Source organism: Phoenix dactylifera, chromosome 10, assembly GCF_009389715.1.
Source record: "Phoenix dactylifera cultivar Barhee BC4 chromosome 10, palm_55x_up_171113_PBpolish2nd_filt_p, whole genome shotgun sequence".
Taxonomy (NCBI): Eukaryota; Viridiplantae; Streptophyta; class Magnoliopsida; order Arecales; family Arecaceae; genus Phoenix; species Phoenix dactylifera.
Window position 1 is genome coordinate 1,206,488 of NC_052401.1, and position 27,832 is coordinate 1,234,319.

Sequence of the window (27,832 nt, forward strand, 5' to 3'; positions counted from 1 at the left end):
GCTTAGACATTTTTGATGAATATGTTTAGAGGCCTCTCTCACAAGTTACTTTATCTTGTATTTAAGTTTAGTAACATCTCATCTAGATAATATCCAAGTGAAATTAAGAAAATCTCTTATTTGATATTTAGTACTATAATATTAAATTTTTATTTTGGTTTACATAAGTTTTTTCGAAAGCATGAATTGGATTATCTACATATTTATCTATCTACTTGTCTCATACTATATATACACTGTGGACATGGCCAATCGTTGAGTAGGGTTTTGACATGGACCCTCTCACCTGCATCTTGTGACAGAAAATTTAAGGGAAATCAAAAAACTCACCCAAAGTAAAACATGTGTATGATACAAAGATAAAAATAAGGAGGGCATTTTCCATCAAGAGAGAGAAAGGAAGGATGATATGACTCAGGGTAAAAAATCAAACTAAATCTCAAACCCTCGTAATTTAAAAAATAGAATAAAACATTTACAAAAAGTCTTATGTAGAATAAATCTTTTTTTATTTATAAAAAATTATAGAGCTCTCAGGTATTAGAGTTTTAAAGAGGGAAAAAATACAGGACTCGTGACATACCAATACCCTCTCGTAAAAATTATCACTATTTCCAATTATCCTCTTTCTCTTTCTTCCATCTACCTGATCAGATTCATCCATTTTTATGCATGTGCAAAGAACATATAAGATCTAGTATGTATAATGAGAACCATTGGCATGACTCTATTGAGGGACGATACTTTTTTGTCCTTGCTTTCCTTTATTGTATATTAGAACATCTTCTTTTTTTTTTTTTGGTATAACGCCGGCCATAAGATCAAAAAGAATAAAAGAATACGAAGATGATGGAACCAAGGATAAGCTATCCCAAGTAAAACTCCTAGAGTGATAAGCTGCGAAAAATGCCACCCAGTCAGCCGCACTATTAGCCTCTCTATAGGCATGAGTGGCCCGGTGGAAGGAGCACTCGCCCAAAAATCGGCGGATATCATGAATCAATCACAACCAGCCAGCATCACTGCCCGGATCCCAGATCCAATCAATCACTGTGGCCGAATCTCTTTCAAGGATAATGCGATCCACCCCTAACACACGCCTCGCAAAAGAGATGCCCTCCCACGCTGCTCTGGCATCTGTCCCGATCACCATCTGCTCGAATATCCGACACCCCCCGGCTGCCACCAATCTGCCCTCCTGATCTTTGATGACGAACCTTGCACCCCTGCTGCCCCAATCTCGCTAACACCGTTGTCGAAGTCCACCTTGAGAAAGCCAGAGATTGGGGGCTCTCGGGATATGGATATGGTCCTGGGCGCTATAAGAGTGGAATGAGAGCCTCAGATTCTCCAAGCCAACCCAAGGGACGACGCAGTAGCAATGCCAAGGACCTCCATCGTATGGGCAAGAGCTCGATCCAACACCAGCCTCGGATGCGCGCCTCTGTCCTCAAACACTAGGGCATTCCTGTCCAACCAACAGTGATAAGCCAAATAAACTGCCCTCGTCCCCTGCTCCACGCTATCTGGCCTCCGGGAGGAGACCCTCAGGAAAGCCAGAAAATCCTTTGTCCGCGTCCCCTCCGTGTCAGACCGGAGGAAGCTGCTGCGCACTCCCAAATCTAAACCGTACGTAGACATCCAAAAATAACGTAGAAGATGGACTCCTCCTCCTCCGAGCAGGTCCCACACTTCGGGAGAAATATCAACCCTATGCTCGAATAGTACTCCTCTAGTCGGCAGGCATCCCCGAGCCACTTTCCACACAAACAAGGCCACCCGAAGGTGAGCACACATCCACCAAATCTATCCCGCCTCAAATTGCCGAGTCGACTCCCTCCTAATTAGCACCAATAATTCTCTGGTCCTCACCTCCAGCCTACCCGTCCGGCCCCATACCCTCCTATCCTCCACAACACCTGTCATTAGCAGCATTGCCAAAACTTGCTTGGCCACCTGCTCACCAAAGATCCGTCGAACCAGAGCCTCGTCCCAGCATCGCTCACCTGGAAGAATCAGGTCGCCTACAGTGCAGCCCTCCAGCTCTCTGGAGTCGAGCATGGTAGGCCACCTACAGAAAGGCAGATCAGCCACCCAGCAGTCCTCCAAGACATTCACCGCTCGTTCATCGTCGATCTTCCATCTAATTTCTAAAAACACCACAGTAGCACGGGAGCATATCTCCCTCCATATGTGAGAGCTATGCCTCCCCACCCAGAATGCTGCCGGATCCGATGGGTTTCCGTACTTTGCTCTCATTAAGGAACCTCTCTACTTCACTTAGAGGCAAAGCCATGTTGCTATCCCTCTTTATCACTTATATAACTTCGATTAATTGTTAAATGATGGCACATAAAAAGATCTCAAAAAAAATGGTATTTCAATTCTTATAACTTTTTTTTTGCATATCTATTCATAAGAGTATTTCAATTATTTTAGTTTTAAATTATTTATTTTTTAATAATATTAGATGGTATAGATAAGTATTAAAAAAATAATATATAAATAAATAATAATTTTATAGAGACATTCATGCAAGTTTATATATATATATATATATATATATATATATATATATATATAGGCAGTTTACCGGCGCCTTTTTTTTTATATAACACTAGATGCTGCACCAATATCACAAGCCAGCTCTCGTGGCAAACACGTACCTCAGTCAGGGACATTTCAGCCCCTATATCAGCCTGATCAAATGATAACAGACCGTCGATTCTCTCCACACAACGGAAATCCAACAGCATGACGAGGGTAATATCGTCATATAAGTAAATACCGATGCGTGCCTTCTGGGTTCACAGTGACGTGCTGGGGGCGATCGACAAAAACCCGGAACACGCGACATCGGCCCCTCGTTCTCTTCGCTAATAAAATCCACCCCCCTCTTCCGCAATCTTCGGGGAGCTTGACGAGAAAGAAGAAAAATTAGAAACCCTAGAAAATGGTGGTCTGCTCCACCGCGGTGGCCGTGCCATCGTCGTGCAATCTCGGCCGTTCGATCTCCCTTGAACCCTCCAAGCTCTCCTCCTCGAGATGGCTGCAGTTGACGCCTCTCCGCCGCCTTCCGACGAGGAGCCGGAAGCTGTCGGCGGTTCCTCAGCGCGGAATAATTCCCCAGGTGATGGATTGCCTTATCTTAATTCTTTTCTTGGGTTTGGTTCGAGTTTTTTTATTCTAAAGTATGAGAATCTTATTGATCTAACCGAAGTGGAATCATCCCTGGTTTTAATTGCCTCCATTTGCGCTATACTGTTGGTGATTAGGACATACTTAGTATCTACAATCTGATTTACAGTGTAGATTAGAAGAAGAATAGAAGAAGATTGGGGATGGGTTGCGTACCTAGACTTAAAAAATTATTGTTCTAATTGAGAGTTAGCTAGTGTTCTACCATTTACTTTCCTATCCATGGCCAGTCGAGTTTTGACAAGAAAGCTAATTACTCTAATAGCCCATTAATATAAATTAACATTTTAGCTAAACAAATAGCTTCTTGAGTATGAACCAATCCAAAATCTCTCTCGTGCATTAATTTTTTGGGAAGTTTGTATATGTATATTTTTAAAATCAAATATATGGTGGATGAAATATTCTTGGAACATATCATCCTTCCACCCTTACAATGTTAATCTTCTCTACTTTGTGCATAAAATGGCTTCACCTATTATTCCAGCTTTATCTGGTCAGTGGAATTTTCCTGAGAACAGAACCTTAAATTTCCACCAAGATTAGTAAATCATCATCATTTTTTGACAATGACGTTCATGGAAGATAACAAGCACTTTTCTGTTCTTGATTTGTTAGTAGTCTTAACTCTCCACTGCTAAAAGTGTCTGATGTAGGCGGGGAATTTACTATAGGCATTCAATTCTTTCTGTTAGTTCAGCTTAAAACACATGACTTGGGTTTGATGCCCCCCTCTCTCTCATCATGCCTTCAATTGTATGCTGTACTGCTGATTCTAAAAGATATGACTACGCTCTGATCTATTTTGTTGTAATAAAATAAAATTTCTTTGATTCTTCTTCTGTAGGTTGAAGCAAAGAAGCAAACATTTTCTTCATTTGATGAATTGTTAGAAAAGTCTGATAAGCCTGTGTTGGTTGATTTTTATGCAACCTGGTAAGCAGTTATTTATTCAAGTGAATTACCTGTATTCACACCATGATTGATAATCATCTCTCCCTGGTTTGTTATGATATTTTCATTGCTTTTGCTCTGATAAGTTCTTCAAACTTCTTTTGTTATCATTGGGGGCTTGAGCTCCTCTAAGAAGAGAAATGGAAAGGAAGTAATGCTGATATCTACAGCTTCTAATGCTAAGCAAAATGACATCAATCCGTGGATCTTTTTTTTGACTTCAAATTTGTGTCTCTTTGTCATTTTTTATACCTCCTTCCCAAGGTGGGCAATGAAGATGTCGATGTCTTTTTTTTTTCTTTTAAAAAGAAGAAAAGAATTGGAAAAGGGCTTGTGCTTAATAAAATCTATCTCGTTCGTCTCTCAATCAATTAGGTATTCGATAAAGAAGAAGAGTTTCCGTGCTCGGCTATCTTTTGTTAGTTTAAGGAGTTAGAGTTCCAATATTTTAGAGAGCTGGCCTTTCCAGTGGGTCTTATCGTTTATTCACAAGTTCTTCTTTAGGACATGACTATAAATTTTAAAACATTTTATTTTATGTATCCTTTATACACCCCATAGGTCTGGAAATAAGCTCAGGATGGCCCGAAGCCCATCGGGGTCGGATCGGGCTTCAGGCTAAGCCCAAAGAGTTCAAACTGGGTTTGGGCTTAAATGTAGAGCCCATTTATTTTTCGAACCGGGCTCGGGTTCGTCATTGGCCTAGCCCGAGCCTGAACAAGGCCCAAAACAAAGCCCAAATTTAGGCCCGAATCAATTTGTTCTTGTATGTTGTTATTTAGAGAGAATAATGAGAAAGTAAAGGACAAATTAAAATAGGTTTAGCGGAGAATAAGGTATTATATCATTTACTTGTATTATAATTTATAGAAAAGAGCTTAATTATCCACTAGCTCATTATTTTGTGAAGCAATATTATGAAATATGAAACTTCAATCGGGTTCGGGCCGGACCTATTTTTGGCCTAAATGGGTAAAGTTGGGCTGGGCTCGGGCTTGGATTATTCAAAAAAAAATTGGGCCTAAGCCTGGCCCGAAGCCCAAAAAAAGTGGGGTGGGTTCGGGTAGGGGCATAGCCCGACCTGGCCCGGTCTACTACTTCCTGCCTTAACACCCCATGGTACCATAAAGTGTCTGAATTCTACTTTTACATTCCTTTGTTTTTTTTCGGGAGCAGATACCATGTTTTTGTTTGCAGGTGTGGCCCATGCAAATTCATGGTTCCTATTCTTGAACAAGTGGGTGAACAACTAAAAGACAAAATCCAAGTGGTCAAAATTGACACAGAGCAGTACACAAGCATTGCGAATCAGTACAAAATTGAAGCACTGCCTACATTCATCATTTTCAGGGATGGGAAGCCCTGTGATCGCTTCGTAAGATAGAACTGAATCATAGCCCCACCAAATTATTTGAATCACAGCCCTAACTAATAATCTCATTTCTGATTGAGTTATATTTTTAATCATCTATATGATCCTACCTTGACTATGCTTATTTTGCTGGCTATCTCTATGGTTCATATTCAGGAAGGAGCAATGCCTGCTCATGCGCTCATCCACCGCATTGAGAGTGTTCTTGCAGTCCCCCAATAACATACATGGTAAGCTTTTCAATATCGAGATGATGGAATGTCTTTTACGGTGACTAGTTTATTATTTAGTTTTTGTTTGATAAATTAATTTGTTCTTGAAAATACATGTATCAACTTATTCTTATTGTGTTTGCTTTGTCTAACTTGATTGCTTCATTTTGATCTACTGATGGCTGCTCCTTTTCATTGTTGAGCAGGCATAAAGTATGAACTGGATGGGTGTTCTATAAACATGTCTGAGGAGGTGAGGTGTTGGAATGCAGGATGATTCCTCCAAGAGAAAAACCATATGACAAAAGCATATAGTCCTTTCTTTTCAACTTTGTATCACATATAATACTTTACCATTGATTTTGTCTGAAGTTTCCTTGTCTGCTATACTGGCCTCACCATATTAATTAAATCGTGAGACTGAAATGCCATGTAAATGTTAAATTCTGTTTGTTCTGAATGTGCGAGAATAGCTGTACTGGGAATATGTTAAATGAAGGGAGCAGTTTCAAGGATCTATTATGACGAGGGCCCTAACAGTTGGCTCATGGAGCTATTTGGAGAGGATTTATTAACTCATGGAGAGGATTTCAGATTCCCCATTTATTGGCAGTCTTGCATACTCCTTTTCTTATGTTTCTATTTGTTTGTGTAAAAAGGGTCACCGGCGTATGTAATCTGGCACTTCGAGGTGGAAAATGGGGGAATTTTTCCTCTTGATTGGGGATCACAAACTATCTCCCCAATGCATGGGTAGGTACTTGACCTTTTCTTCCTTTTCTTCTTATTATTATTCTGATTGTGTTAACTCCCATGGTGAAGATATGCTCAGTTGGCGGAGGCAACTTTTCACTTGACATGGTCTAAACTTGGTGATCAGCCTTGTTGGTTCTTTTTTTTTTTAACCTTTTGCTTGGTGAGTGGGTGTTGCTTTAGTGTAGGATGATAAAGTCTCTCTCCATTGCTTTTTATAATACCGTATGAACTGTTTCACTTGCAGTGAGCTTTACTGTCTTAACAATGTTAGAAAGAGGTAGAAAGTGCTAGCTTGTCAAGATAACTGGACCAGGAGACCTGCTTGCGAATTCTGCCTTCCATGAGGGAGAAACATACTTGTCTCGAATGCTACACATGGCTCCCAGCACTTGATTGAAATAGCGACTCAACATCTCCATGGATCTTACAAATTCAATAACTACGACTCTATTCTTGATAATATCGCCTACGATGTCCAGTAGACACATGAATAGTGTCATTTAATAGTCTACCCTCTCTGGGCATTTGCTTCCTCCTATAAGAAAATATAAAATATATAAATAAATCTATCTCATCCTATAAGCTTAAGCTTTTAGGAAAATTGGTGATTTCAACTTGGTATCAGAGCAGAGGTTCTGAGTTAGAACTCTATCTCCGCACTCTTTAATTCCATTATTAAAAATTTGACATGTTGGACTCGCCCATTAAAGAAAAGTCCGGCTCACATATAAGGGAAGTGTAAGAAAATATAAAATATATAAATAAATCTATCTCATTCTATGAGCTTAAGTTTTTAGAAAAAGTGGTGATTTCAACTTCCCCTCCCCCGTTAATGATCCTATACATGTGTGCTTTTCGGTGAAGGTAGTTGGAACAAGGTAGAGCCTGTTCAAATTTGATGGCAATTTGATGATGTTTTAGTTGACTTTCACCCATCTCAAATTCGACCTCAAATTCTTGCGGCTTTTATATTAAACTGCCCTCTTGGTGGTGGTCCCATGCCTTCTTTATCGGTACTCATCACAAAAGTTTACAGGACTGTAACACTTGGGCGAGTAACCATCTGGTACCGCCAGGAGGTTACCTCTTGTATTGCTCAGCCTCTCTCCAATTATGAATTATGATCGCCTACAGTTTACAAAACTAATCAAAATTTTTGACAGAACCAAAATGTATTTCATCGATGAACCGATCGTTCGATCTAATCCAATATTACGAAACTTAGCACAACCTTTAGCCGTAATCAGTTGAGGAAAAAAATCACTTTTCAAAATTGATGCAGAACAACTACAGGAAGAAGAGGAGGGGGAAGAAGAAAATAAGAAGGCTAATTTTCATTCATCATTCATCAAAAACCCTAAACATGAGGATGGATCCATATATATATAGGGTCACAAAATAACAAATACATCCCTACAAATAAAATAATTCTAAAAAGGCCCTAAAATGACAATATGCAAATAAACCCAAATGACAATATGCAAACAAACCCAACCAACATAAAATAAATCAATCTAAAATAAAATCAGGTTGGCTGAATCGGCTGGGACCCGCTGAGCTGGCTGGCTCTGATACCAAGCTGATGCAGGACAACTGCAGGAAGGAGAGAAAAGGGGGAAGAAGAGGAGGGGGAGAAGAAGACAAGGAGGTTAATTATCATTCATCATTCATCAAAAATCCTAAACATGAGGATGAACCCATATATATAGGATCACAAAATAACAAATAAACCCCTACAAATAAAACAATTCCAAAAATGCCCTAAAATGGATGACAATATGCAAACAAACCCAACCAATATAAAATAAATCCAACTAAAATAAATCAACCTAAAATAAAATTAGGCTGGCTGAATCGGCTGGGGCCCACTGAGCTGGCTGGATCCTGTGGCGACCGGCTGATGTGGCACTGGTATCCATACCAAAGATGTCATTTGTTCTTAGTTGTTTTGTTAAGGCATCCTTGCTGACAAAACGAAAGAACGTATGCACTGCTTTCCAAGGTCTAGCTTCAAATGTTGGTTAGAGGCAGGATGTTGGAAGATGGCAGATGACTCGTTTCTGGATCTCTAGTTGATAAGGTCAAACAGGAGAGATAAGTAAATGAAAACCAGGAAAACCTTACGTCCATATGTATCTCGGAATTAACAGCTAGGTTGTTTGTTATCGTATGAACGTGTGGAAACTAACAAACGCGCTTACATTGTGCGAGATGCACTAAGAAGTATTTCTATCTTTAGCATCAATAGCTTCGAAATAAAAACTTTAAAAAATATGAAATATGATGGCACGATGTTTATCTCCTCAAAGTCCAACTTCCTGTGCTAGTTTAGATCTATGTGGTTATTCATTTATCCGGGGACGGCTAGAACCTATAACCATGTGAGCTCAGGCCTCAAGGAAGGAACACCCAAGACAAAGACAAATTGCTAAATAAATGCCTCCTTCTTTGTAACTAGCCGAAGGGTTCATTCGCCAACTTCTTCTCACGTCGTAGCCGAAGGTTCCTTGTAACAATAGCGTGACATCTTTGACTACGACTACAGAAAGCTGGCACACCCGCACGACAACGGCAACTTCCGGCCCGCCACCCACCTAACCCGCGTTCACATCACCTGTACTCGTACGTCCTTGAAAACACCCTATGCAAACTTCCGCATAACACTTACTCCGCGGATGATTTGATCCTATGAACAGAAAGGAAGCTATGATTGGAAATAATACTGGGTCACCACGACCCACTATCCACGCAATTACTTCCGACGACGCAATTCGTACATCGGCACCGTCCAATCTTGTCCATGACCCCTATGATGCTGCTGATAAAGTGGTATATCGATCGAACGGCTTGGATTGATCGATAATGACTGGTGGGATGTCTTAAGAAATGGTGGAGCCCTTTACGACCAAGGATACCAGTGGATATTCCGGGGATTATCCTTGTCCGCACTGCCCTTGAATACCATATCCCAACTACCGAATTAAGTGAGGGCCGCGCCGGCTCATCATCTCAGTTTGCCCCGCACCGGAGGCTTTAATCCCGAACATTATACGGGGCCAATATTCATAATGCCAGTATTAATGGTGAGATTTTGTCCATAAAAACTCAGCTTATGTGGAGTTATTCCGCTCACCATATGAATATTGGTACGAATGATAGGAGTTTTTACTCAATTACCATTAAGTTTATAGCTTAATATATAATTAAAAGCTTCTATTTTTTATAATTTATTATATTATATTGTATTTCAAAAATAGTTAGGAAAGAAAAAAAAAAATTATGTCCCACGTAATACATGGGCTATGTTTTAGTTGTAACAAAGATAATGCTTCATTATACCTTTCATCTTTCAGGGCACGGTCAGCATTCTCACGGCTGAAAGCCTGAAACGGTTCACCAGGCCAGAAGGGTCAAAAACGGGGTTCCCGCTGCGGTCAAGCAAAGGACGCGCTCAAGCGAAGCTTCCCTTATTATTTTTATTTGCAACATAGAAGATTAGTCCGGTTAACTTAACAACAAAGTAACTAATTTTTATATCAAAACTCAAGGGCGAACCAGATCCGTGAACTCAGCAAATCAAGACCGTCCATCCGGTCCGGTCGCAGCAGCGGGTCGTCGCATCCGGCCCGGTTTCATCCCCTCCCCTCCGATATATACCCCCTCGCTCCGCTCTGCTTCCCTCGTTAAACCCAGGATCATATCAAAGTCATCAATCACCGATGTCGGAGGAGAAGCACCACCACCACCACCACCACCACCACCACAAGGAAGAGGAGAACCCCGTGGTGTACTCGGAGACTGCCTACTCCGGCGGCAGCGGCTATGGCGACGGCGGGTACTCCGCCCCCAGCGGCTATGGCGACGGCGGGTACGCCGCCCCCAGAGGCTATGGCGACGGCGGGTACTCCGCCAGCAGAGGCTATGGCGACGGCGGGTACTCCGGCGGCAGCGGCTATGGCGACGGCGGGTACTCCGCCGGCAGAGGCTATGGCGACGGCGGGTACTCCGCCGGCAGAGGCTATGGCGACGGCGGGTACACCGCCGGCTACGCCCAGACGACGGAGGTAGTCACGGAGACAAACGCAGGGGAGTATGAGAAGTACAAGAAGGAAGAGAAGCACCACAAAAACATGGAGCATCTCGGCGAGATGGGAGCCGTCGCCGCCGGCGCCTTCGCTCTGGTATTGTTTATCTCATCTCCCACCTTAGCTTGTTTCCGCGGAACACCGCACCGTTCTTCTTCTTCTTCTTCTCCTCCCTGTCTCGTGTGGCGTCTAGACTGTGATCCACTCCGTGCGTGACACGTACGCCCATGATCCGTGGGATCCACCAAAGAAAAACAATACACGTTGATCCGCTAAGCGGCTGTGGCGTAGCTCCATGACCTGTCGAGGCCAAAATTGGCCGGGGTTTCTAGTATAACAAACATGATTATTTGTTATACTAGAAACTAGTAGATACTAACAATAGAAAATAATATATATTTTTTTTGGTAATGACTTTTTTAAGAATAAATAATCATATTTGACACAAGTAAGAAATTCTAGATTAAAAGGATGTTTGGTTCGTTATCAAAATCAAAATAGATTGGAATAGAAATCGGAATCGTTATATTTCTCAATGTGTTAGATTCATAAATGAATTTAGAATCGGAATTGAAATAGAATTTGGATACTAGAAAAGAATAAGGATTGAGTTTTGGAGGATTGGAACATTCTCATTTTTTTCTGGAATCGAAATGAGAATAAGAATCCTCCCAACGAAACAGCTCAAATAAAAATCACACAATCCAATTTCTATTTTAAAGTCAACTTCCTCCAACAAAATATGCCCTAAATATAGTCCTTTGCCCATGTTACTGCCAAAATACATAGAGTTAATGTTAAATGCAAGTTATGATTGTGAGCCTGTGGCCTCTCCAACTATTTATACTATACCATTATTTTAAACCATAATTATTGTAACCATTTTTTTTAAAAAAAATATGATTATAACCATATTTTTACGCTTAAATGAGATTGACGAAGAAATCTGATGATGACTAGCAAGACCATTTTGCGTGCACGACTGTCTCATATCATCCTGTCTTCGCTTTGAGATACGTGCGAACAGAAGAATTAACGGAAGAGCGAGGCATCTGGATTTTAATAAAATTAGAAATCTGCTGCTGGCGTTCACTTCATATATACCAAATTTTAGAGTTTAATTGATGATTAAACTATAAGATTTTTTCTTTAACGTAACAATGCGATGTTGTGTTCTGATTTCAATTTTTTTACGACTGTAATCTTCTAGTATGAGAAGCATGAGGCCAAGAAACATCCGGAGCATGCACACAGGCACAGGATAGAGGAGGAGATCGCTGCAGCCGTGGCGGTGGGCAGCGGAGGCTACGCTTTTCATGAACACCATGAGAAGAAGGAAGCCAAGAAGGAGGCCGAGGAATCTAATGGGAAGAAGCATCATCACTTCTTCTAGAGAGGATATGGAGCCTTAATTTGTTTCTATCTCCATGTTATAATATATATGTATCATGGCATGGGATTGAGATCGCATGTCTTTTGGATGATGTGTTTTATATTGACACCTAAAATAAGTGTGTGCTGGCTTTTTTTTTTCCTTGTGATGTAATAATGGGTATATGTACTAGTAAAATACCCCCGAAAATAATGGTTTCAAAGCTACTATTTGATTTTTTGGTACAAATATTATTACTTTGTTTCAATTACTACTAGTTGATTTTATTGGTTAATAATTAGATGAGTCATTTTGCATTGTTTCCTTCAGATGTATCCATCCAACAGAAGAGTAAGGCCAAGCTTGTCATATCATTACAGACCCAAAGTTCATCCTAATTTTTCCTCTTTTTCTTTCCCTGCATTGGGCAGTCATGATAGCCACTGCCAAACCAGAAGAGAAATCTTTATCTGTCACGGTATAAATTTTAGGAAGTTTGGTGGCTTAATTGTTATCTGTATCCTCTCTAATTCTATGCATGGCAGTGCACATAGCTGCTCTCTAACCGAGCTACCAAACATAGAGCTCATGTTTAAGTCTCCATGACTTCCATGTACGCGCCCCAAACTACGCTTTCATGTGAGACGAAGAAGAAACAGGAGAATCAATTTTTCCTTATTAGAAGCTGATCTTATTATATGGGGTTGGGCATTTCACTAGTTTCATTTTGGTACTAGGGTATTTTAGTTCTATTTGTATTTTATACAGCCTTGAAGGCTTATATTGGATGCAAGTGCTCTAGAGAAAGGCAGGCACAGTTGAAGCTTCTCAAAGGCAGTTAATTAGGTTGCCGGGCAGCAGTTGAACAAACATCACCGTTTCTTAACAAAACCTCGATTCCTTCACCTACTTGAATTCTGGAGAAAGCGACTTTACCCTCTTTTTCCAGATTGCCGGCAATTGTTGTATTCTCTATTCTCATTTAAGATTTCTCGTCTATATAGCAAAGCTAACAGTGCAGCCGACTGAATGACATTGTACATATACAGCCGATCACGTAGGATTAACATTATGAAATTCTAAGATACATCCCTCTTGTTCCATTATTATGTGTTTTGTTTGCTGATTCAATGCACTCATGCTCGTTTGACTTGATTTATCCATTTTAACAATAAAAAAAACTCTCACCCTCTATGTCATTTAAATGATACAAAGTGTTAGAAAATATAAAATATATAAACAAATCTACCTCATCCTATAAGCTTAAGTTTTTGGGACAAGTGGGGATTTTAATATGGTATCAGAGCAGAGGTCCTGAATTCGAACCTTGTCTCCGCACTCTTTAACCCCATTATTAAAAAATTTTTACATGCTGGGCTCACCCATCAAGAAAAGTCCGGCCCACATGTGAGGAGGACTGTTATAAAATATAAAATATATAAATAAATCTATCTTATCCTACAAGCTTAAGCTTTTAAGGAAAATGGTGATTTTAACAAACTCTCGCTTAAACTCTCGCTCTCTATGTTTGGATGTGTTGCTGAGTTGGATGCCATTTGAAGGATGCAAAGGAGATGAGATAGTCCCACGCAAGACAGAAATCCAAGGAACCTCGCGTTCAGGATATCTCTCACTAAAAATATTTCTTCTATCTTGGATACGTGGATCAGGTCAATCAAGATAAGGTCCTTCTGCGCGGAGAACTCCACTACGTAGAGTGGAGTGGCAGGCTTTTCATGTGCTTAATTTCTTTGCAACACGAAAGGTTTCCCATCCTCCTATCTAATGCATCTGTGCATGCTTAATTCTCTATCTTTTTCCTCGTCTCTCTCTGGCAGTCCAAGCCTCTCTAGATTCTTGATTGCGTGTGGTCTTTTATTTGTTTGTTTTTGGCCCTTCTTTATTCATCCACTTCATCGTTTTCCCCCTTTTTCCCAAGGATTGGAGAGCAAATTATTCATGTACAGATGATGATGATGATGATGACGACTCTTGAACTCTTAACTTGGTGCTTGAACACTATATCTGGGGCTCACCCAAATAGGGTCCATATAATGTCTTCTTTGGTTGGACACATGAAAAAAAATATAATATCCGAGTTTTGTTAGCAGTTCTCCTTTAAATTTTAATTGGTAACATTATCTAATTAATTCAGACACCTCACCTTTTATTTTCCTGAAGACTAGCCCAACAGGCATGTAGACACCATGCACCAGGTTACTATATGAATAAGTCTGAAGAAACTGCTCTAATAAATAAAACTTACCATGGAATTATACAATCATCAGAACTGGTGTGACTGGGGTCTAGAGGACCAAAATAAGTTCACAAAAAAAGGTGGGGAAGAGAGAGAGAAGTTTACTAGCACCAGATTACTGGATCAAGGAGAGCTCCATAGCAAGGGTAAAACTGCTCACTTGGGATAGTTGCCAAGTTCACAGAGAGAGAGAGAGAGAGAGAGGTTAATTTCCTATCGCATTCTGAGAGACACATGGTAGTCTCTTTTTTTTTTTTTTCTTGATGAAAAGAGAGAGAGTTTTCCAACATAGTAAGTCTTTTTGTTCGCTAGATGACTTCTCACATTTGATCCTGAACTGGAGAGGATTGTGACTTATGCTTGGATTAGGTTGCATGTCGGCATCTAAAATAAATTAAATCTTTCAAAACTTTAGCTTCACTCTTTCAAACAAAAAAAATTATTTTTCATTGCGCAAAACTTCCGGACCTTACCTGATGGGGACATCAGAGCCCTTCATCCAGATGATCCTGAGCCCCCGGATTGAGCCAGACTCGTTTATTTGCATATTTATTTTATTATTTTATTTTTGGGCTTATTTGCATTCTAGGGTTTATTTGTGGTTTATTTTATTTCTGGGCTTATTTGCATTTTAGGGCTTATTTGTGTTATTTGTGGGTTCATTAGGATTTATTTCTGTGTAAGGGGGGTTTATGCAAGTTGTGTATTTGGGCCCTATATATAGGGAACTATTTTCATGATTAGGGTTGAATGAATGATTAAGAATTTCTTTTCCCCCAGATCTTATTCTTCCTCCTCCTCCTCCCCTTCTCTTCTTCCTGTGTCTCTAGAACCTCTTCTTCCTTCTTCCTCTCTTGTTCTTCCTTCTCCTCCTCTTTTTCCGCATTTGTGCGGCATCAACTTGGTATCAGAGCAAGAGGCTTTGCCCCTGCTGCCAAAGCCACGGTCCCGTGTTTCCTCTTTTCCTTTCTCTCTCGGTTTTCACCAGCCCCCTTCCCCTCTGTCGGTTTTCACCAGAGAGAAAAAAAAAAAAAAAAAGAGGACAAAGGGGACAAAGGGATCAACCCTGATTCACCGAGCTTCTCTCGGTTCCTCTCCTTCCCTCTGTCAGCTTCACACACACACAAAAAAAAAAAAAAAAGGGGAAGACCCCTGTTCGTCGGCCCCGTCCCGCCGGCCGCCAAGCCCGCGGCCACCACTCCCACGCTCCACCGCCGCTGCATCACGCCACCGCCAGGCCGAGCGCCGCCCCCTCCGAAGTGTCGCCGTGCGCCCCGAGCACTCCGCCACCATCGGGCACCCTGTTGCCGCCCGCGGAAGCCTGAGACCGGCCGCCTGCATCGTGTCCGCAGAGGGGACCGCCGCCGTGGAGTCCCACGGTTGGTCGCCGTCGGTCGCCGCAAGCCCGCAGCCACTGCCGCGATCTCCGCCCCGCCTCGCAGCCAACGCCACGAAATCCGGCGCATCCCCAACGAATCCGTCGGAGATTGAAGACGGCCAGCGTAGCGGGTAAGATTCAAACCCGATAACCCGGATCCTAACGGATCCGAGTTAAAAAAAAAAAAAAAAGAGGAGTACGCACGTGACCGCACGTGCCCAAAAAAAAAAGAAAAAAAAAAGAGAAAAAAAAAGAAAAGGGAAAAAAAAAAAACCCTACCTCTGTTCATCTTCTCCCTCGGGTCGTCCGCCGTCGCCGCCGCCCGTGACGCGCCGCTCCACCCAAGTCGCCGCAGCGATCGCCCCTCCGGCCTCGCCACCCGAGTCCGGCCGCCGTGCCGCCAGAGCCCGAGCCGCCGTCCGCCTTCTGTCGCCGCCGAGGCCTCCGCCGCGTCCGCCGGTGCCGCCCCGCCCCGAACTCCCCGCCGAGCTGCACCGTCTGCGCCTCCGCGACCGCCTACGCCGACGTTCCAGTCGACGCCACCATCCCGTCGGGGCCCGAGCCGACGCCGCCGGCCTCCTCGTACATCCCCTCCCATTTCCCTCACCACCGGTCGACTCCACAGGCCGCACGCCGCCCTCCTTCCGCCGCCCTCTTTTCCTCACGGCCCGACTGTCCACCTTCTCCACCGCTCACCACCGCACCCCTCCACCGCTCACCACCGCCTCCGCACCCACAGCTCGCCGCTCTCCCTTTCCCCTCATCTTTTTTTTTTTTTTTATTTGGCCACTGCAACTCACCCGAGCACCTCTCCATCGACCCCCAGACAGGCTCCTTTTGGGCCGGGCCACCCACTGCCTCCTCACAGGCCCAAACCAGCAGGCCATCACTACAGAGGCCTGGTCCCATCTCACAACTTCAGCAGGTCTACTCTCCTCCATTTTACAAGCCCAGCAGACTAGCCAAGGTGCTGTGATCAGATCCAAATAGAAGCCAATTTAAGCCAATTGAAAAGGTCCATCAGCTGCAACCAAGCAACGATCGTCGCCCCAGCCCACGAGCACACATTCTGGTCGCCTACTTCGCGACAGGTAATAAGGTTTCCGCTTTTCTTGGGCTTGTTCATTTAATTATGTTCTAGTTCTCTTGCATGATAGCCATATACTTAAAAATTTATATTGTTGTCAAAATTCAGAACATAGAACCCCTACTTTCAAACCCATCCTATTTGCCTTGTTAAAATCTAAATATTAAATTAGCACACCCTAACAACTGGATGCTTCTCAACATTCTTCGATCAGATTGATTTAGGATCAGAACAACTGTACTACTTGATTGCAATCTAATTTCTTAAATTGAATAATCTTAATCCTTAATTCTGAATAACTAAAGTAAAAATCAGCAACATTTAAATTTTAAGTTATTATTGTGAGGACTTGCTGATTTCTGAAATCATAATAGATTGCATTAGTAGGTTGTCCTGCATCAAATTTGATCTTGCATCATATTTATTAGGGTTTCATTAGTGACACTGCATTTCACATCTTCACCCAGTGTCATCATTGCATGCCAACCTGTAGTGATATGGAGTACTATTTCAATCAACCTAAAACCCCTGTAGCTACCATGGATTCCGACATTTTGAGGTCTGTCTTAGAACAGATCGTTGCCATACGGGCTGGATACAAAGAATTCAGACAAGAGATCCGTGAGCTCGTGCAACATTCTAGGACCCCTAAATCGCCAACCCCTGTTACAGCCCAACCTAAAATCGGTTTGGTCGCACCACCTGTAGTCCTTCCCCACTCTCCTAGGCACCAAACCCAATACTCTAGGTGTCAACAATTCGGCCACATAGCGCCCCAATGTTCCACTAAAACCTACTCGATTACTGAACCAGAAGTTAGGAACCAAGAGGCCGAATATGTCGAAGAAGTCTATGAACCAAATATAGAAGACTATGAAGAAGACTTTGAAGACGAACCTACAGAATTAGACTTTGTCCAAAATGATTCCCAAAGGGAGACTAGTGATCTAAGTACAACCAAGCCACTTCACATCACAACTGTGGAAGAGGTAGTGACAGATATTGAGAGCCAATCATCTGAATTGGCACTTGTAGCTAAAGTTACCCATGCGGAGTCCAACCTTGAACATTCCCCGGTAGTAGTTTCCCTTCTAGAGGAGTTTCATGATGCACTCCCTGATGATCTTCCGGATGCACTTTCTCCAATGCATGATATCCAACGCGCAATCGATCTAGTTCCCGGAGCATCTCTGCCCAACCTTCTACATCATAGGCTCAGACCGAATGCATATGCTAGGACCTGGAATTTAATGTTACCGACAGTTGAATTTGCATGTAATAGTTCGGTTAACAAGTCCATAGGTATGAGTCCATTCGAAGTAGTGCATGATTACAAACTTAGGCAACCCATAGACCTGTTTTTCATGTCTCAAAAGTATAGAGTCTTTGAGTCTGGACAATCAATTGTATCACATCCACATTCATTGCATCGAGAAATCAGCAATTGTAGTCACTTTAATAACTTAAAATATAAATTCTTTGCTGATTTACACAGACGTTATAATGAGTTAAGTGAAAGAGATTACATCATGATAAGAATTAGGTTTGAACGACTTTCTTCGGAAACGTTTAAGAAATTGCAAATTTGTAGTGCAGAACAGTTCAAAATCTTAAAGAAAACCAGTTCGAATGCATATGTTGTGGATCTTCCTGATGACTATGGGATTAGTGCGACATTTAATATTGAAGATTTAGTCCCATACAAAAAGATAATATTCCTGCCTTCTGATCCCTTTATTGATATACCTGCCTATGTTGGATACCCTGCCCTATTACCTGCTGTTGAGCCACCACCTCCCAAATTTCATGCACGCAGAGAACAAATAGAACATATATTGGATGAGCAGGTTATTTCAAGCAGGAACGGTGGTTACCAACGTTACCTTGTTCGGTGGAAAGGTCGACCAAAGTCTGATGTGACGTGGATTTTCAAAGCACAGTTGCAGCGCATTGACCCCGATCTTCTGGAGCAGTACGACAGCCGGCCAGACCTGTACTCGACGGGGTCGAGTTTTTCTCACCCGGGAGGAGTTGATGGGGACATCAGAGCCCTTCATCCAGATGATCCTGAGCCCCCGGATTGAGCCAGACTCGTTTATTTGCATATTTATTTTATTATTTTATTTTTGGGCTTATTTGCATTCTAGGGTTTATTTGTGGTTTATTTTATTTCTGGGCTTATTTGCATTTTAGGGCTTATTTGTGTTATTTGTGGGTTCATTAGGATTTATTTCTGTGTAAGGGGGGTTTATGCAAGTTGTGTATTTGGGCCCTATATATAGGGAACTATTTTCATGATTAGGGTTGAATGAATGATTAAGAATTTCTTTTCCCCCAGATCTTATTCTTCCTCCTCCTCCTCCCCTTCTCTTCTTCCTGTGTCTCTAGAACCTCTTCTTCCTTCTTCCTCTCTTGTTCTTCCTTCTCCTCCTCTTTTTCCGCATTTGTGCGGCATCATTACCTAATGCCAACGTAACTCAGAAGTTTCACTCCAAGAAAGTAAAAAGAGTAAGAAAATTCTTGAACCAATTTAATGCTTTGACATTGCTCCTTTACACTTGACATTGTAAAGCATGCCACTTGATACAGCAATCGAAAAGTCCAACACCATCTGAATTGAGATTTCATATTCAACAAAATCAGGCAAATTGCGACCTGTTCTAGTAGTCACATCTCTTTGCTTACCAATCAGGAGTTCTTGTCTCAAGTTTTGAGTCTTGGATTTTATATCTACAAGTATTCGGATCAATGTATGGGTAATGTGGATGGGTCTCCTTTCCATTCTCTAAAGTTTAGGGGAAAAGAAGTTTTTCTTTGGACCACTCTTGGAAGCCAAAAAAACCATTCATAAATCATGGTCTCAATAATTAGTACTTAAATGGTTAGGAATAAGTATTAAAGTTCCATGGGCCCCGTGAGGAGGTCTCATAGGGGAAGCATAAATTATAATTCTGAGCTTTATTTTGTCGGATAAGTACCGTGTGTCTTGCATGTAAGAAATAAGAAAGTTTTTGGATACATATCATTTATCAAAGCTTTTGGTGGGCCAGAGAGCACTTTCTGACCCTCCAAAGATATTTTTAGATGAAATAGCGGTGTTTTAAAATGAGAAGTTGTTTTAGTTTTACCAAAGAACTGAAATCGTCTACTTAGGAGAAACTCCAATATGGAGCTTTTTCGGAAAAGTATTTTTAGCACAGATCGGAAAGTTGTTTTAGAATTATAATTTTTTTAGACCAAAATATCCATGATAAAATTATATAATTATAGGAAGTGTTCCTTTATATCGTAATGCACTAAGAAAGAAATCTGCAGAGTCCCAACAAACAAAAAACCCTAATTAGCTTTGGATTTCTCCCTTGCCACGTGATCAAGATATTATTTCTTTTCTCCATTTATTTATTCATTATTTTCAACAAGAAAAGTTTTGATCAAGTCATGTATAAATTGTTATAACTGATTTGTCAGGACTTTATTGGTAATTTCCTTCCAGTGTCCACGAGTTGGGCAGGTGAAGCCATGCATTTTCAACTCTAATCATAATGTAAATTACACATCTAATGTGAATCTAAGATTCTACACAACAAACTACTTGGGTGTCATAAAATTGGCTCATGAAGCTTTACCTTGGGTAAAAGGAAATGATTAATCTGCACCAAAAGGCTGCAAGTTGGATCCTCAATACCCGACTAAAAAATCCGTTTAGAGCACTTGAATGCAAGACACGCATGGTGAAGATAATAATGACATGATTAGCGAATGTATGATATAAATTAAACAACAATTTCTTATAGGAGAACTTTTCATTGATGTTCAATATAACAATGTCACATCTATCTAAAGAATACCAAGAACATTTTATCTCCATAGTTCTCTTTTATCTACTTGTATTATATTGTATGTTATGGAAATAAAGAGCTTTTCGTCAATCTCCTAAGATCCTGCATGCCTAGCATCACTTAAAATGCTGATAATTAATGGGCTAATGGAACCACTCATCTTTCAGGATGCGGATTCTGTGCATCGACAAGATCTATTCCAATATCTATAGCTTCCCTCTTAAAGCAAGCTAATTGTATTGGAAGAATGTCCTTTTGTAACAGATAACAATGCCGTATGATATCTACTTGTTATATAGCAGGCATCTGATAATCATTTACCCAATGCATCCTCTTTTTTCGATCATTTATCCAATAAAGTTATTTGGATAGCCAAATAAAAAGCATCATCATGCAAACCAAGTTGCAGCATCATAGATTCTCAACAAATTTTAGTTTATATAATCTAAGGTGTTTCCAATTCTACTTATTTAAGTGTATAATGTATCACCTACAAATAGTTAAGCACTTGTAGCAGCCTTAGGCCATGTTTGGAGGAGCTTTTAGAGGGCCAAAAAGTACTTTCTGACCCTCTAAAAGCATTTTTAGATAAAATAAGAATGTTTGGTAAAAATTTTGAGCAGCTGTTTTAGCTTTTTCAGAAAGTTAAAAACAACTTTTCGAAAAAAACTCCATTTTGGAGCTTTTCGAAAAAGTACTTTTAGGCTCGGTTGGAAAGCTGTTTGTTTGACCAAAATATCCATTGTGTAATTGTCCCTTTAATAATTATTTAACTAATTTTATCACTACCTAGAAAATTTGTTATATTATAAAAAATTAATATATGCTAGTAATTATAATATTTTATACTTTTATTATTGTATTATACTATGAATATAATATTATATTACACTATATCATAATACATTAATATGTTATATTAAATAATTTAATATTATATTAAATTATTATGTTATAATATACAATATTATATTACTATATTACAATAATATATATTACATTATAGTAATATTATACTATATCATAATTTATATATTAATATATATTATATTTTATTATACTTTGTTGTATAATACTATGCAATATTTTTTATAGTCATTTTGTCATACTAAAAGTACTTTCTTAATTTGTTTCCAAATACATATTAAAGTAACACAATATTATAGAAATATAGTTATCAAACAGTAAATAGTTTTTTTATAAAAGCTCTACTTCTAAAAGCTCAACTTTCAAATACTCTACTACCAACTATTCTTCCAACCAAGGCCTCATTCATTGTATCCAAGGGAGGGGAGAGTTGTTTCCCAATTCAACCACAACCATAAGCATACAAACAAAACAAGGTGCTACCCAATTCCCGGTTCAACCTCTAGGGGCTCGTTTGGTTCGCAGAAAAAGGAGGGGGGAAAGTGTGGTCAACGGAAAAGTAATGAAATGCCTCTTGTTTCGTTGGAGTTTTCAAAGGAGAGAGATGGGAAAGTTGTATTCCCATGGAAATATGATTCCCACATTTCATGGGAAAGTCTTTCCCATGAGAAACATGGGAAAGTTACTTTCCCATGAGGCGGAAATCACTTCTTTTTTATTTTTTCCCAAAAAGACCCTTCAGCATTAAAGAAACATTAAAGAGGCATTAAAGACCTAATTTTTATTAAGGGAATAATAGGAATTATACATAATTTTCCTAGGAAAGTGGATGGTCAACCAAACATAAGCACTTTGGAAATTTGTCACTTTCCCATGGTTAACCAAACATGCCAAAAGTACTTTCCTAGATATCCTCTTCCTAGGAATCTGATTCCCATCCTAGGAGGGAAAATACTTCCCGCGAACCAAACGAGCCCTAGATGTTTTACGCATGCAAATAGATGCGGCAATTGGCCACGGGCCCACGAGTTTTTTTTCTTGGTCCACGAAGACCATAAGAAAGGAGCAGCCAATTCGCCGGAAAACCACGCGGAAAATCGGGATCACCGTCGTAAGATCACGCGGATCAAAGGATCTCGACCGTTCAATCAGTGGGTTCATTAAGAGCGCAGTAAATTAGGCTCCGCCGTGGCCCGTGGGCTCGGATCCGGTCAAAGAAGGCGCGTGGGAGTCAAAGCTGGAAACCGAGGCCGGATAAGCTCCGGCATCGAAAACGACCCCTCATCTCCGGCACGATTAATTAACGGTTCCGGTTGCATCTTTCGCGGGAAAGAATGATTGATCTTGTTTCGCGACGTAGTCCGTTAGATTATATTCGGCACAGATCTCAAAACAATTTGAGCTCTCCAGTTATAAATCTGTTTTCCCTGATCACCACCGCTCGCCATTGGAAACGTTTCGTAGATGCAATCGACCGTTGGTTATGCCCACGCCGGTCGCGTGAGTGTGCTGCAACAATTCTGTGGTCCTGGGCAGGTGCGCGAGACCACGTGCTTGGGGTTTGTAAACTCTGCTCTTGTCTTGACACGTTGATACCGTGCTCTCGAGCCTCAACAGCACTTTTCGGCCAGGTCGCGCATAACACGTCATTTCCTTATAACACCCTCATCAAAACTGTTATTAGTTACTATAACAGTTATAACCGCTTTTGCTTATATAAATACGCTTGTTGCTGGAAGTTGAACCAGGAGATGACCGCGGACCGAGAAGAAGGAGCTCCGACTGGTGGTGCGGCAGCTGACGGCTATCTTCGGTGGACCTGCAAGAAGCCTATGGTCGGAGGTTCCGACACAGGCCCTCTGATGCTTAAGTTAGAGAGAAATTTTTTTATGAAGAGAAGTAATGTAGCAATGTATTTTTGCCAGGGAGAAAGCCGAGAAACTTTTCTTTTGTGGAGGAGGAAGCCCCCTAATTGCGATTGCGCATATTTCGGATTAAATAGATTACCTTTGATGGCATGGGCGTTCAAATTAGCTAGCAATTGGTTGAGATGGTAGGAATTCAAATTTTAATAGCTGTGGTGACAGAGACTGCGGAATTTGATCCCAAATATAGAGGATTTGATGCTCTCTTTTTTATGTGGGCGTTCCGCACTCGGCCTTCTGAGGTCGACCTTCGGAGCTCGATCTTCTGAGCTCGGCCTTCTAAGCTCATGCCTTCTGAGCTCGGCCTTCTGAGGTCAAACTTATTGTCGGATTTGGGTGTTTTAACCATATGTGTTGGTGATTCATTTTTACTCCCCAACAGCGCTGATTTTATAATAAAAAACAATGGGTAATAATGAAAATATAACGATATTATCTTTTTAAAAAAAAGATAAAATAGTATGTTTTCTGGCTGTAAGATCATTGGTTATTCCCATGCTGGTCACGTGACGGGGGGTGCACTGTGTTGCAGTAATTCCTTTCGGTAGGTCATTTTCATGTGACTGGTACTCGCAAGGTGCCTTTACGCAAGGCCTTAAATGACCCGCTATCCCGTTGTAACGCCTCAACCGAAGCTTGTACTGATTATTACAATATTTATAGTTGTCATTATTTATGTAAAAATATATTTTTATATATTTATTAATATTAAAATGGTTGCTGAAATAATGGATATTATTAAAAAATAATGGCATTATTTTTTCTTCATGTTTTATCAAATAAAATAATTTAGTACAATCACCTTTTGAAAAGATACAAAAATAAATTCAAAAATTATTTTATTTAAAATAAAGTATAGATTAGAAAAAGACTGTTATTAATATTATAAGCATCCATTATAATAAAAATAATGAAAGACATTACTTATCATATTCTTCTATATTATTTATCTCAATAATATAACTAATGACTGTGAGCCATCCTTTGCCGGCCATTTATCATGCATGCTTTCCTATTACTCTGCGAACAATCCGATCTACTTGTCTGTAGCATCGTATACAAGAGTATTCCTAAGGATGTCATTCCTATGCTTAGGATGGCTCTTAAGATTTAAAACTTGACATGGTTCATTGAAAAAAAATAATATATTTAGAGCGCGACAAAGTAATTCGTTCCATAGAAGAAAAAAAAACTGCAAACATCAATATATCTCCAGCATTTTTCTGCATCAAGAACCAGCGCAATTTACATGTCATGGCTTCACATAAGCCTCAAGTGCAAGGCACAACCCTCTAGTAATTTATTGGACTGCCTTGTTTTGTGCAGGCAAAGCTTGAAAAAGGGATGCATGAGCCACCAATATATCACTATCTCACACTTGAGGTGAATGATACCATTGCCCACCAATTTTTTCATACCTAAAAATGTCTTCCCTTTGGCTTCAATTTAGCTGTCTATGCTACTACTTATCTCTACATAAATCTTATGGTTAAAACCACTTTGTGAGCCAGATGTCACTGTGATTGTCCTATGGTTGTCATGATCTGACACTCCACGCCAAAAGATCCAGTTATCCATTTTTCTTCTTTTTTTTTTTTGCGTACAAGTGTCGAACAGTTATCCAACTTTCAAAGGGCGGTCTGGTCCAACTTCTTCTTCTTCTTTTTTTCCTTTCTTTTTTCGATACACGACACATCTTCTTTCTTCCTATCCTTTGGAGTCCCTCTTTCCCCAAATTAAAAGCCTCTGGTTTTTTCACCTTTTTTACCCCCAAAAAAAGAACCACCAAATTCTCCGGCTCCACTCCCCGAGTCATCCGCGGATTGCCCCCCACCCCCGGGCCACTACAAAAGACGTCAAAAAGGAAAGGACACGTGGACACTCTCCATCGCCCGCGTTGCATCCCCACCAGCCAATCAAAAAATTCCTTTAATTCCTAATAAATACCCTTTCTTCTCATCCTTCTCCAAAATCTCCAGTTAATTAGAAAACGAGAACTAAAATCCCAAAAAAAAATCCATCAGCAAAGCATCATAATTAAAGGTATTACAGGCACCCGCCGGTCACCGGACTTCACCAGTGCTTCGCCTGGAAGCCGCCTTTATTCCGCGTGAAGGAATTTTTCGGTTTCGGTATCTCATGGATATCCATCACCTGAATGGTCCGTTGCTTTTTCGCTTTTTCCCCCCACATTAAAAAAAAAGAAGAAGAATTTTAGTACATAATTAAACACCATAAAATTCCAATAGAAAATAAAAAGAATAATCAAATACCGTTCTGAGCTTCCTGGTAGTTCTCATGGAGGCGTCTCCTCGCGGAAGCGAGTCTCTCGGGATCGAGCAGGCTGTCCTCCTTGGCCTTACGCGAATTACAAAATAATAATTAGAGAAATTTAAATAATTTCCATTTAAAATGGTTTGATAATAAACTGATTTCCTTACAGCTGGAGAGGGCGCAGAAGGCGGGGAGGAGTGGTTTGGCTTCGCTGCAGCTTCCTTCCGCGGGGCGGGCTTCGCCTTTGGCTCCATTAATTCCCCGCCATTTCTCTCAGAGCTCGCGTAACCATCTGCTTCAACCCCAACGATTAGCCTTCTTACCATATACTAATTTAAAAGGCAAAAAAAAAAAAAAACAGAATTCCATCACTTACTGTGAGGATTTGTTGAGAAACCGAATTCGGAAGCCTGCAATGACAGACAAAATAATTATAATAACAACAATTTAGATACCAGAAAAAGGAAATCAAAATTAGAAATTTCATAGAGAATTGAGTACCTGCTGGTGCCCGTTTTGATTGTTATTTTTTACAGGGATTTGCAGCGGCGAGTCTCCATCAGCTGCAATCGATCGGCATAGGAAATTAGACACAGTTGGATGATACCAAGTTTTTTTTTCTGGATCGAGTTTGGTGACCTACTGATATATGCAGCGTCGCCGGCGGAATTCGATTTCACCCACTCGTCCACGAGATCTTTCCACCTCCTGGGGACCAAATTGGAAAAGAGGATCAGAAGCCTAAGCCTTTCTTCTAAACTTCTTTCAAAGAAAAGAAGAGGATCATGGTCGTCACCTGACGAGTTGCTTAACCAATTGCCGTACTTCGAACGAGGGATGCTTACGGAAGCCGTTCACAATCCTTCCTATATCCGTTTCCTGGATGCAGAAAAAGAGAAGAAGTTTTAATAAAAAATGAGACGCTAAGCAAAAATTCTTGAAAAGAAAAAAAAAATTAGGATTTATTTTTATTACCTTGAGAGCCTGGAAAGTAATCTCCATGTCTGCAAGATTTTGCAGCAGGCTTACCAGAGAATCATCCGACTGTTCCAACCAAACAAAAATTCACTATAAAAAATATCCTCTTTCTTTTTATTGTTAAAGAAAATGCAAAGAAAAAGAAATATAGAAGGAAGGAGATGGACCTGATCGGGGTCATCCAGAAACTCTTTAATGGCCAAGATCTTGGTCTGCTCGTCGATCGGACGGCGATCATCCCTCGCATAGTCCTGTCCTTCTGTCTCCTCGCCGTTCATCGACGGCGGCGACGCCGTCTCCGCCCGCTTCCTGGCCGCTGGGCTCATGCTCCCCTTCCCCTCCACTCCCCCTCTCGCCTGGCTTGCCGCCTCCCGCCCCGCCGCCCCGCCGCCATTGCCGGCGGCGGGAGCGCAGTTCCCGCAGCGATCCGCCGCCCTCGGCCGCGTCGCGTAGAGCCGCTCCACGATCCCGTCCCGCCGCGCCCGCAGCTCCTTGCCATGATCCGTGGCAGCTACATCGATCGCGGCCTCGATTAGAGCCCAGAGATCCACGCCCGTGCTCCTCATCACCCTTCTCAAATCTTCCGCATCCATCGCCCTCGCCCCCGATCGATCCCTCCGATCCTTTCCTCCTCCCCTCCTCCCCGGATCTGAAATCTTTTAACGCGGTTCCATTCCTCCCATCCAATCTTCCCAAATCCCAATCCTAAATTCCTAATACATCACCGTCCCATTCAATCTGAACTCGACCAAAAACGAACAAAAAACCAGATCCCTCACACAAACCGGAACAAAACGCTGACAAAATCCATCAATAAATCCCCAAATTCCTCATCGAAAAGGCCATATATCTTTTTTCTCCTTTCTTGGATGGAGATAGATATGAGAGGAAGTAGCCAAAAGCCAGCAGAATATAGGATTCTAGACTGCAGGATATTTTAGTTTACATAAACCTCCTTTATTTTTTTGGTGGAGTTTTTATTATTATTATTTTCTGATTTTTTTTTCTATAATAAGAGGGCGAGGGGGGCGGGGCTGACCTCTCCTCTTTCTTTTTTTTCCCTTTTTTTTTTTTCCTTTTTTTCCCTCACTTTCTAGGCGGTGCTGTCTCCGCCCCGGAAGACGACAGAAGCGTCTTGGCTCGCCCTCCTCAGTCCTCCCCTTCCGGGAAACGGAGCGGAAAGTGGAGACGGAGAAAAAGTGGTCGGGGGGAGAGAGAGGGCAATTTAAGAGTCCTCGTGATTAATCTGTTTCTTTCCACTCTACGCTCGTTCGTGGG

At 41.2% G+C, this 27,832-nt stretch overlaps 3 protein-coding genes across 7 annotated transcripts; 2 read left to right on the forward strand and 1 right to left on the reverse strand.

Moving 5' to 3' along the window:
• Positions 1 to 2,856: 2,856 nt before the first annotated feature.
• LOC103703182 (thioredoxin Y, chloroplastic-like) lies at positions 2,857 to 6,255 on the forward strand. Its single transcript, XM_008785953.4, has 5 exons — positions 2,857 to 3,130; positions 4,046 to 4,134; positions 5,350 to 5,527; positions 5,681 to 5,754; positions 5,943 to 6,255. The coding sequence occupies exons 1-4, from the start codon at positions 2,954 to 2,956 to the stop codon at positions 5,744 to 5,746; spliced, it is 510 nt and encodes a 169-aa protein (XP_008784175.2). The 5' UTR covers positions 2,857 to 2,953; the 3' UTR covers positions 5,747 to 5,754; positions 5,943 to 6,255.
• Positions 6,256 to 10,159: 3,904 nt separating this feature from the next.
• On the forward strand, positions 10,160 to 12,201 carry LOC103703181 (abscisic stress-ripening protein 5-like). Of its 4 annotated transcripts, none has more exons than XM_039130710.1 (3): positions 10,160 to 10,327; positions 10,460 to 10,673; positions 11,788 to 12,201. In XM_039130710.1, exons 1-3 carry the CDS (start codon positions 10,212 to 10,214, stop codon positions 11,968 to 11,970), a joined length of 513 nt encoding a protein of 170 aa, XP_038986638.1. In that variant the 5' UTR covers positions 10,160 to 10,211; the 3' UTR covers positions 11,971 to 12,201. The 4 variants fall into 4 exon arrangements, with proteins under 4 accessions (XP_038986638.1, XP_038986636.1, XP_038986637.1 ...); XM_039130708.1 differs by having other exon boundaries at positions 10,160 to 10,311; positions 10,378 to 10,673; XM_039130709.1 differs by having other exon boundaries at positions 10,160 to 10,311; positions 10,411 to 10,673.
• Positions 12,202 to 24,481: 12,280 nt separating this feature from the next.
• LOC103703180 (probable mediator of RNA polymerase II transcription subunit 26c) lies at positions 24,482 to 27,615 on the reverse strand. 2 transcript variants are annotated; one of them, XM_008785951.4, is made up of 9 exons: positions 26,722 to 27,606; positions 26,552 to 26,620; positions 26,373 to 26,455; positions 26,220 to 26,284; positions 26,078 to 26,139; positions 25,953 to 25,986; positions 25,744 to 25,868; positions 25,576 to 25,660; positions 24,482 to 25,479 (listed from the first exon to the last, which is right to left on the reverse strand). In XM_008785951.4, the coding sequence occupies exons 1-9, from the start codon at positions 27,145 to 27,147 to the stop codon at positions 25,376 to 25,378; spliced, it is 1,053 nt and encodes a 350-aa protein (XP_008784173.2). In that variant the 5' UTR covers positions 27,148 to 27,606; the 3' UTR covers positions 24,482 to 25,375. The 2 variants fall into 2 exon arrangements, with proteins under 2 accessions (XP_008784173.2, XP_008784172.2); XM_008785950.4 differs by having other exon boundaries at positions 25,576 to 25,868; positions 26,722 to 27,615.
• Between the last annotated feature and the right edge of the window lie 217 nt (positions 27,616 to 27,832).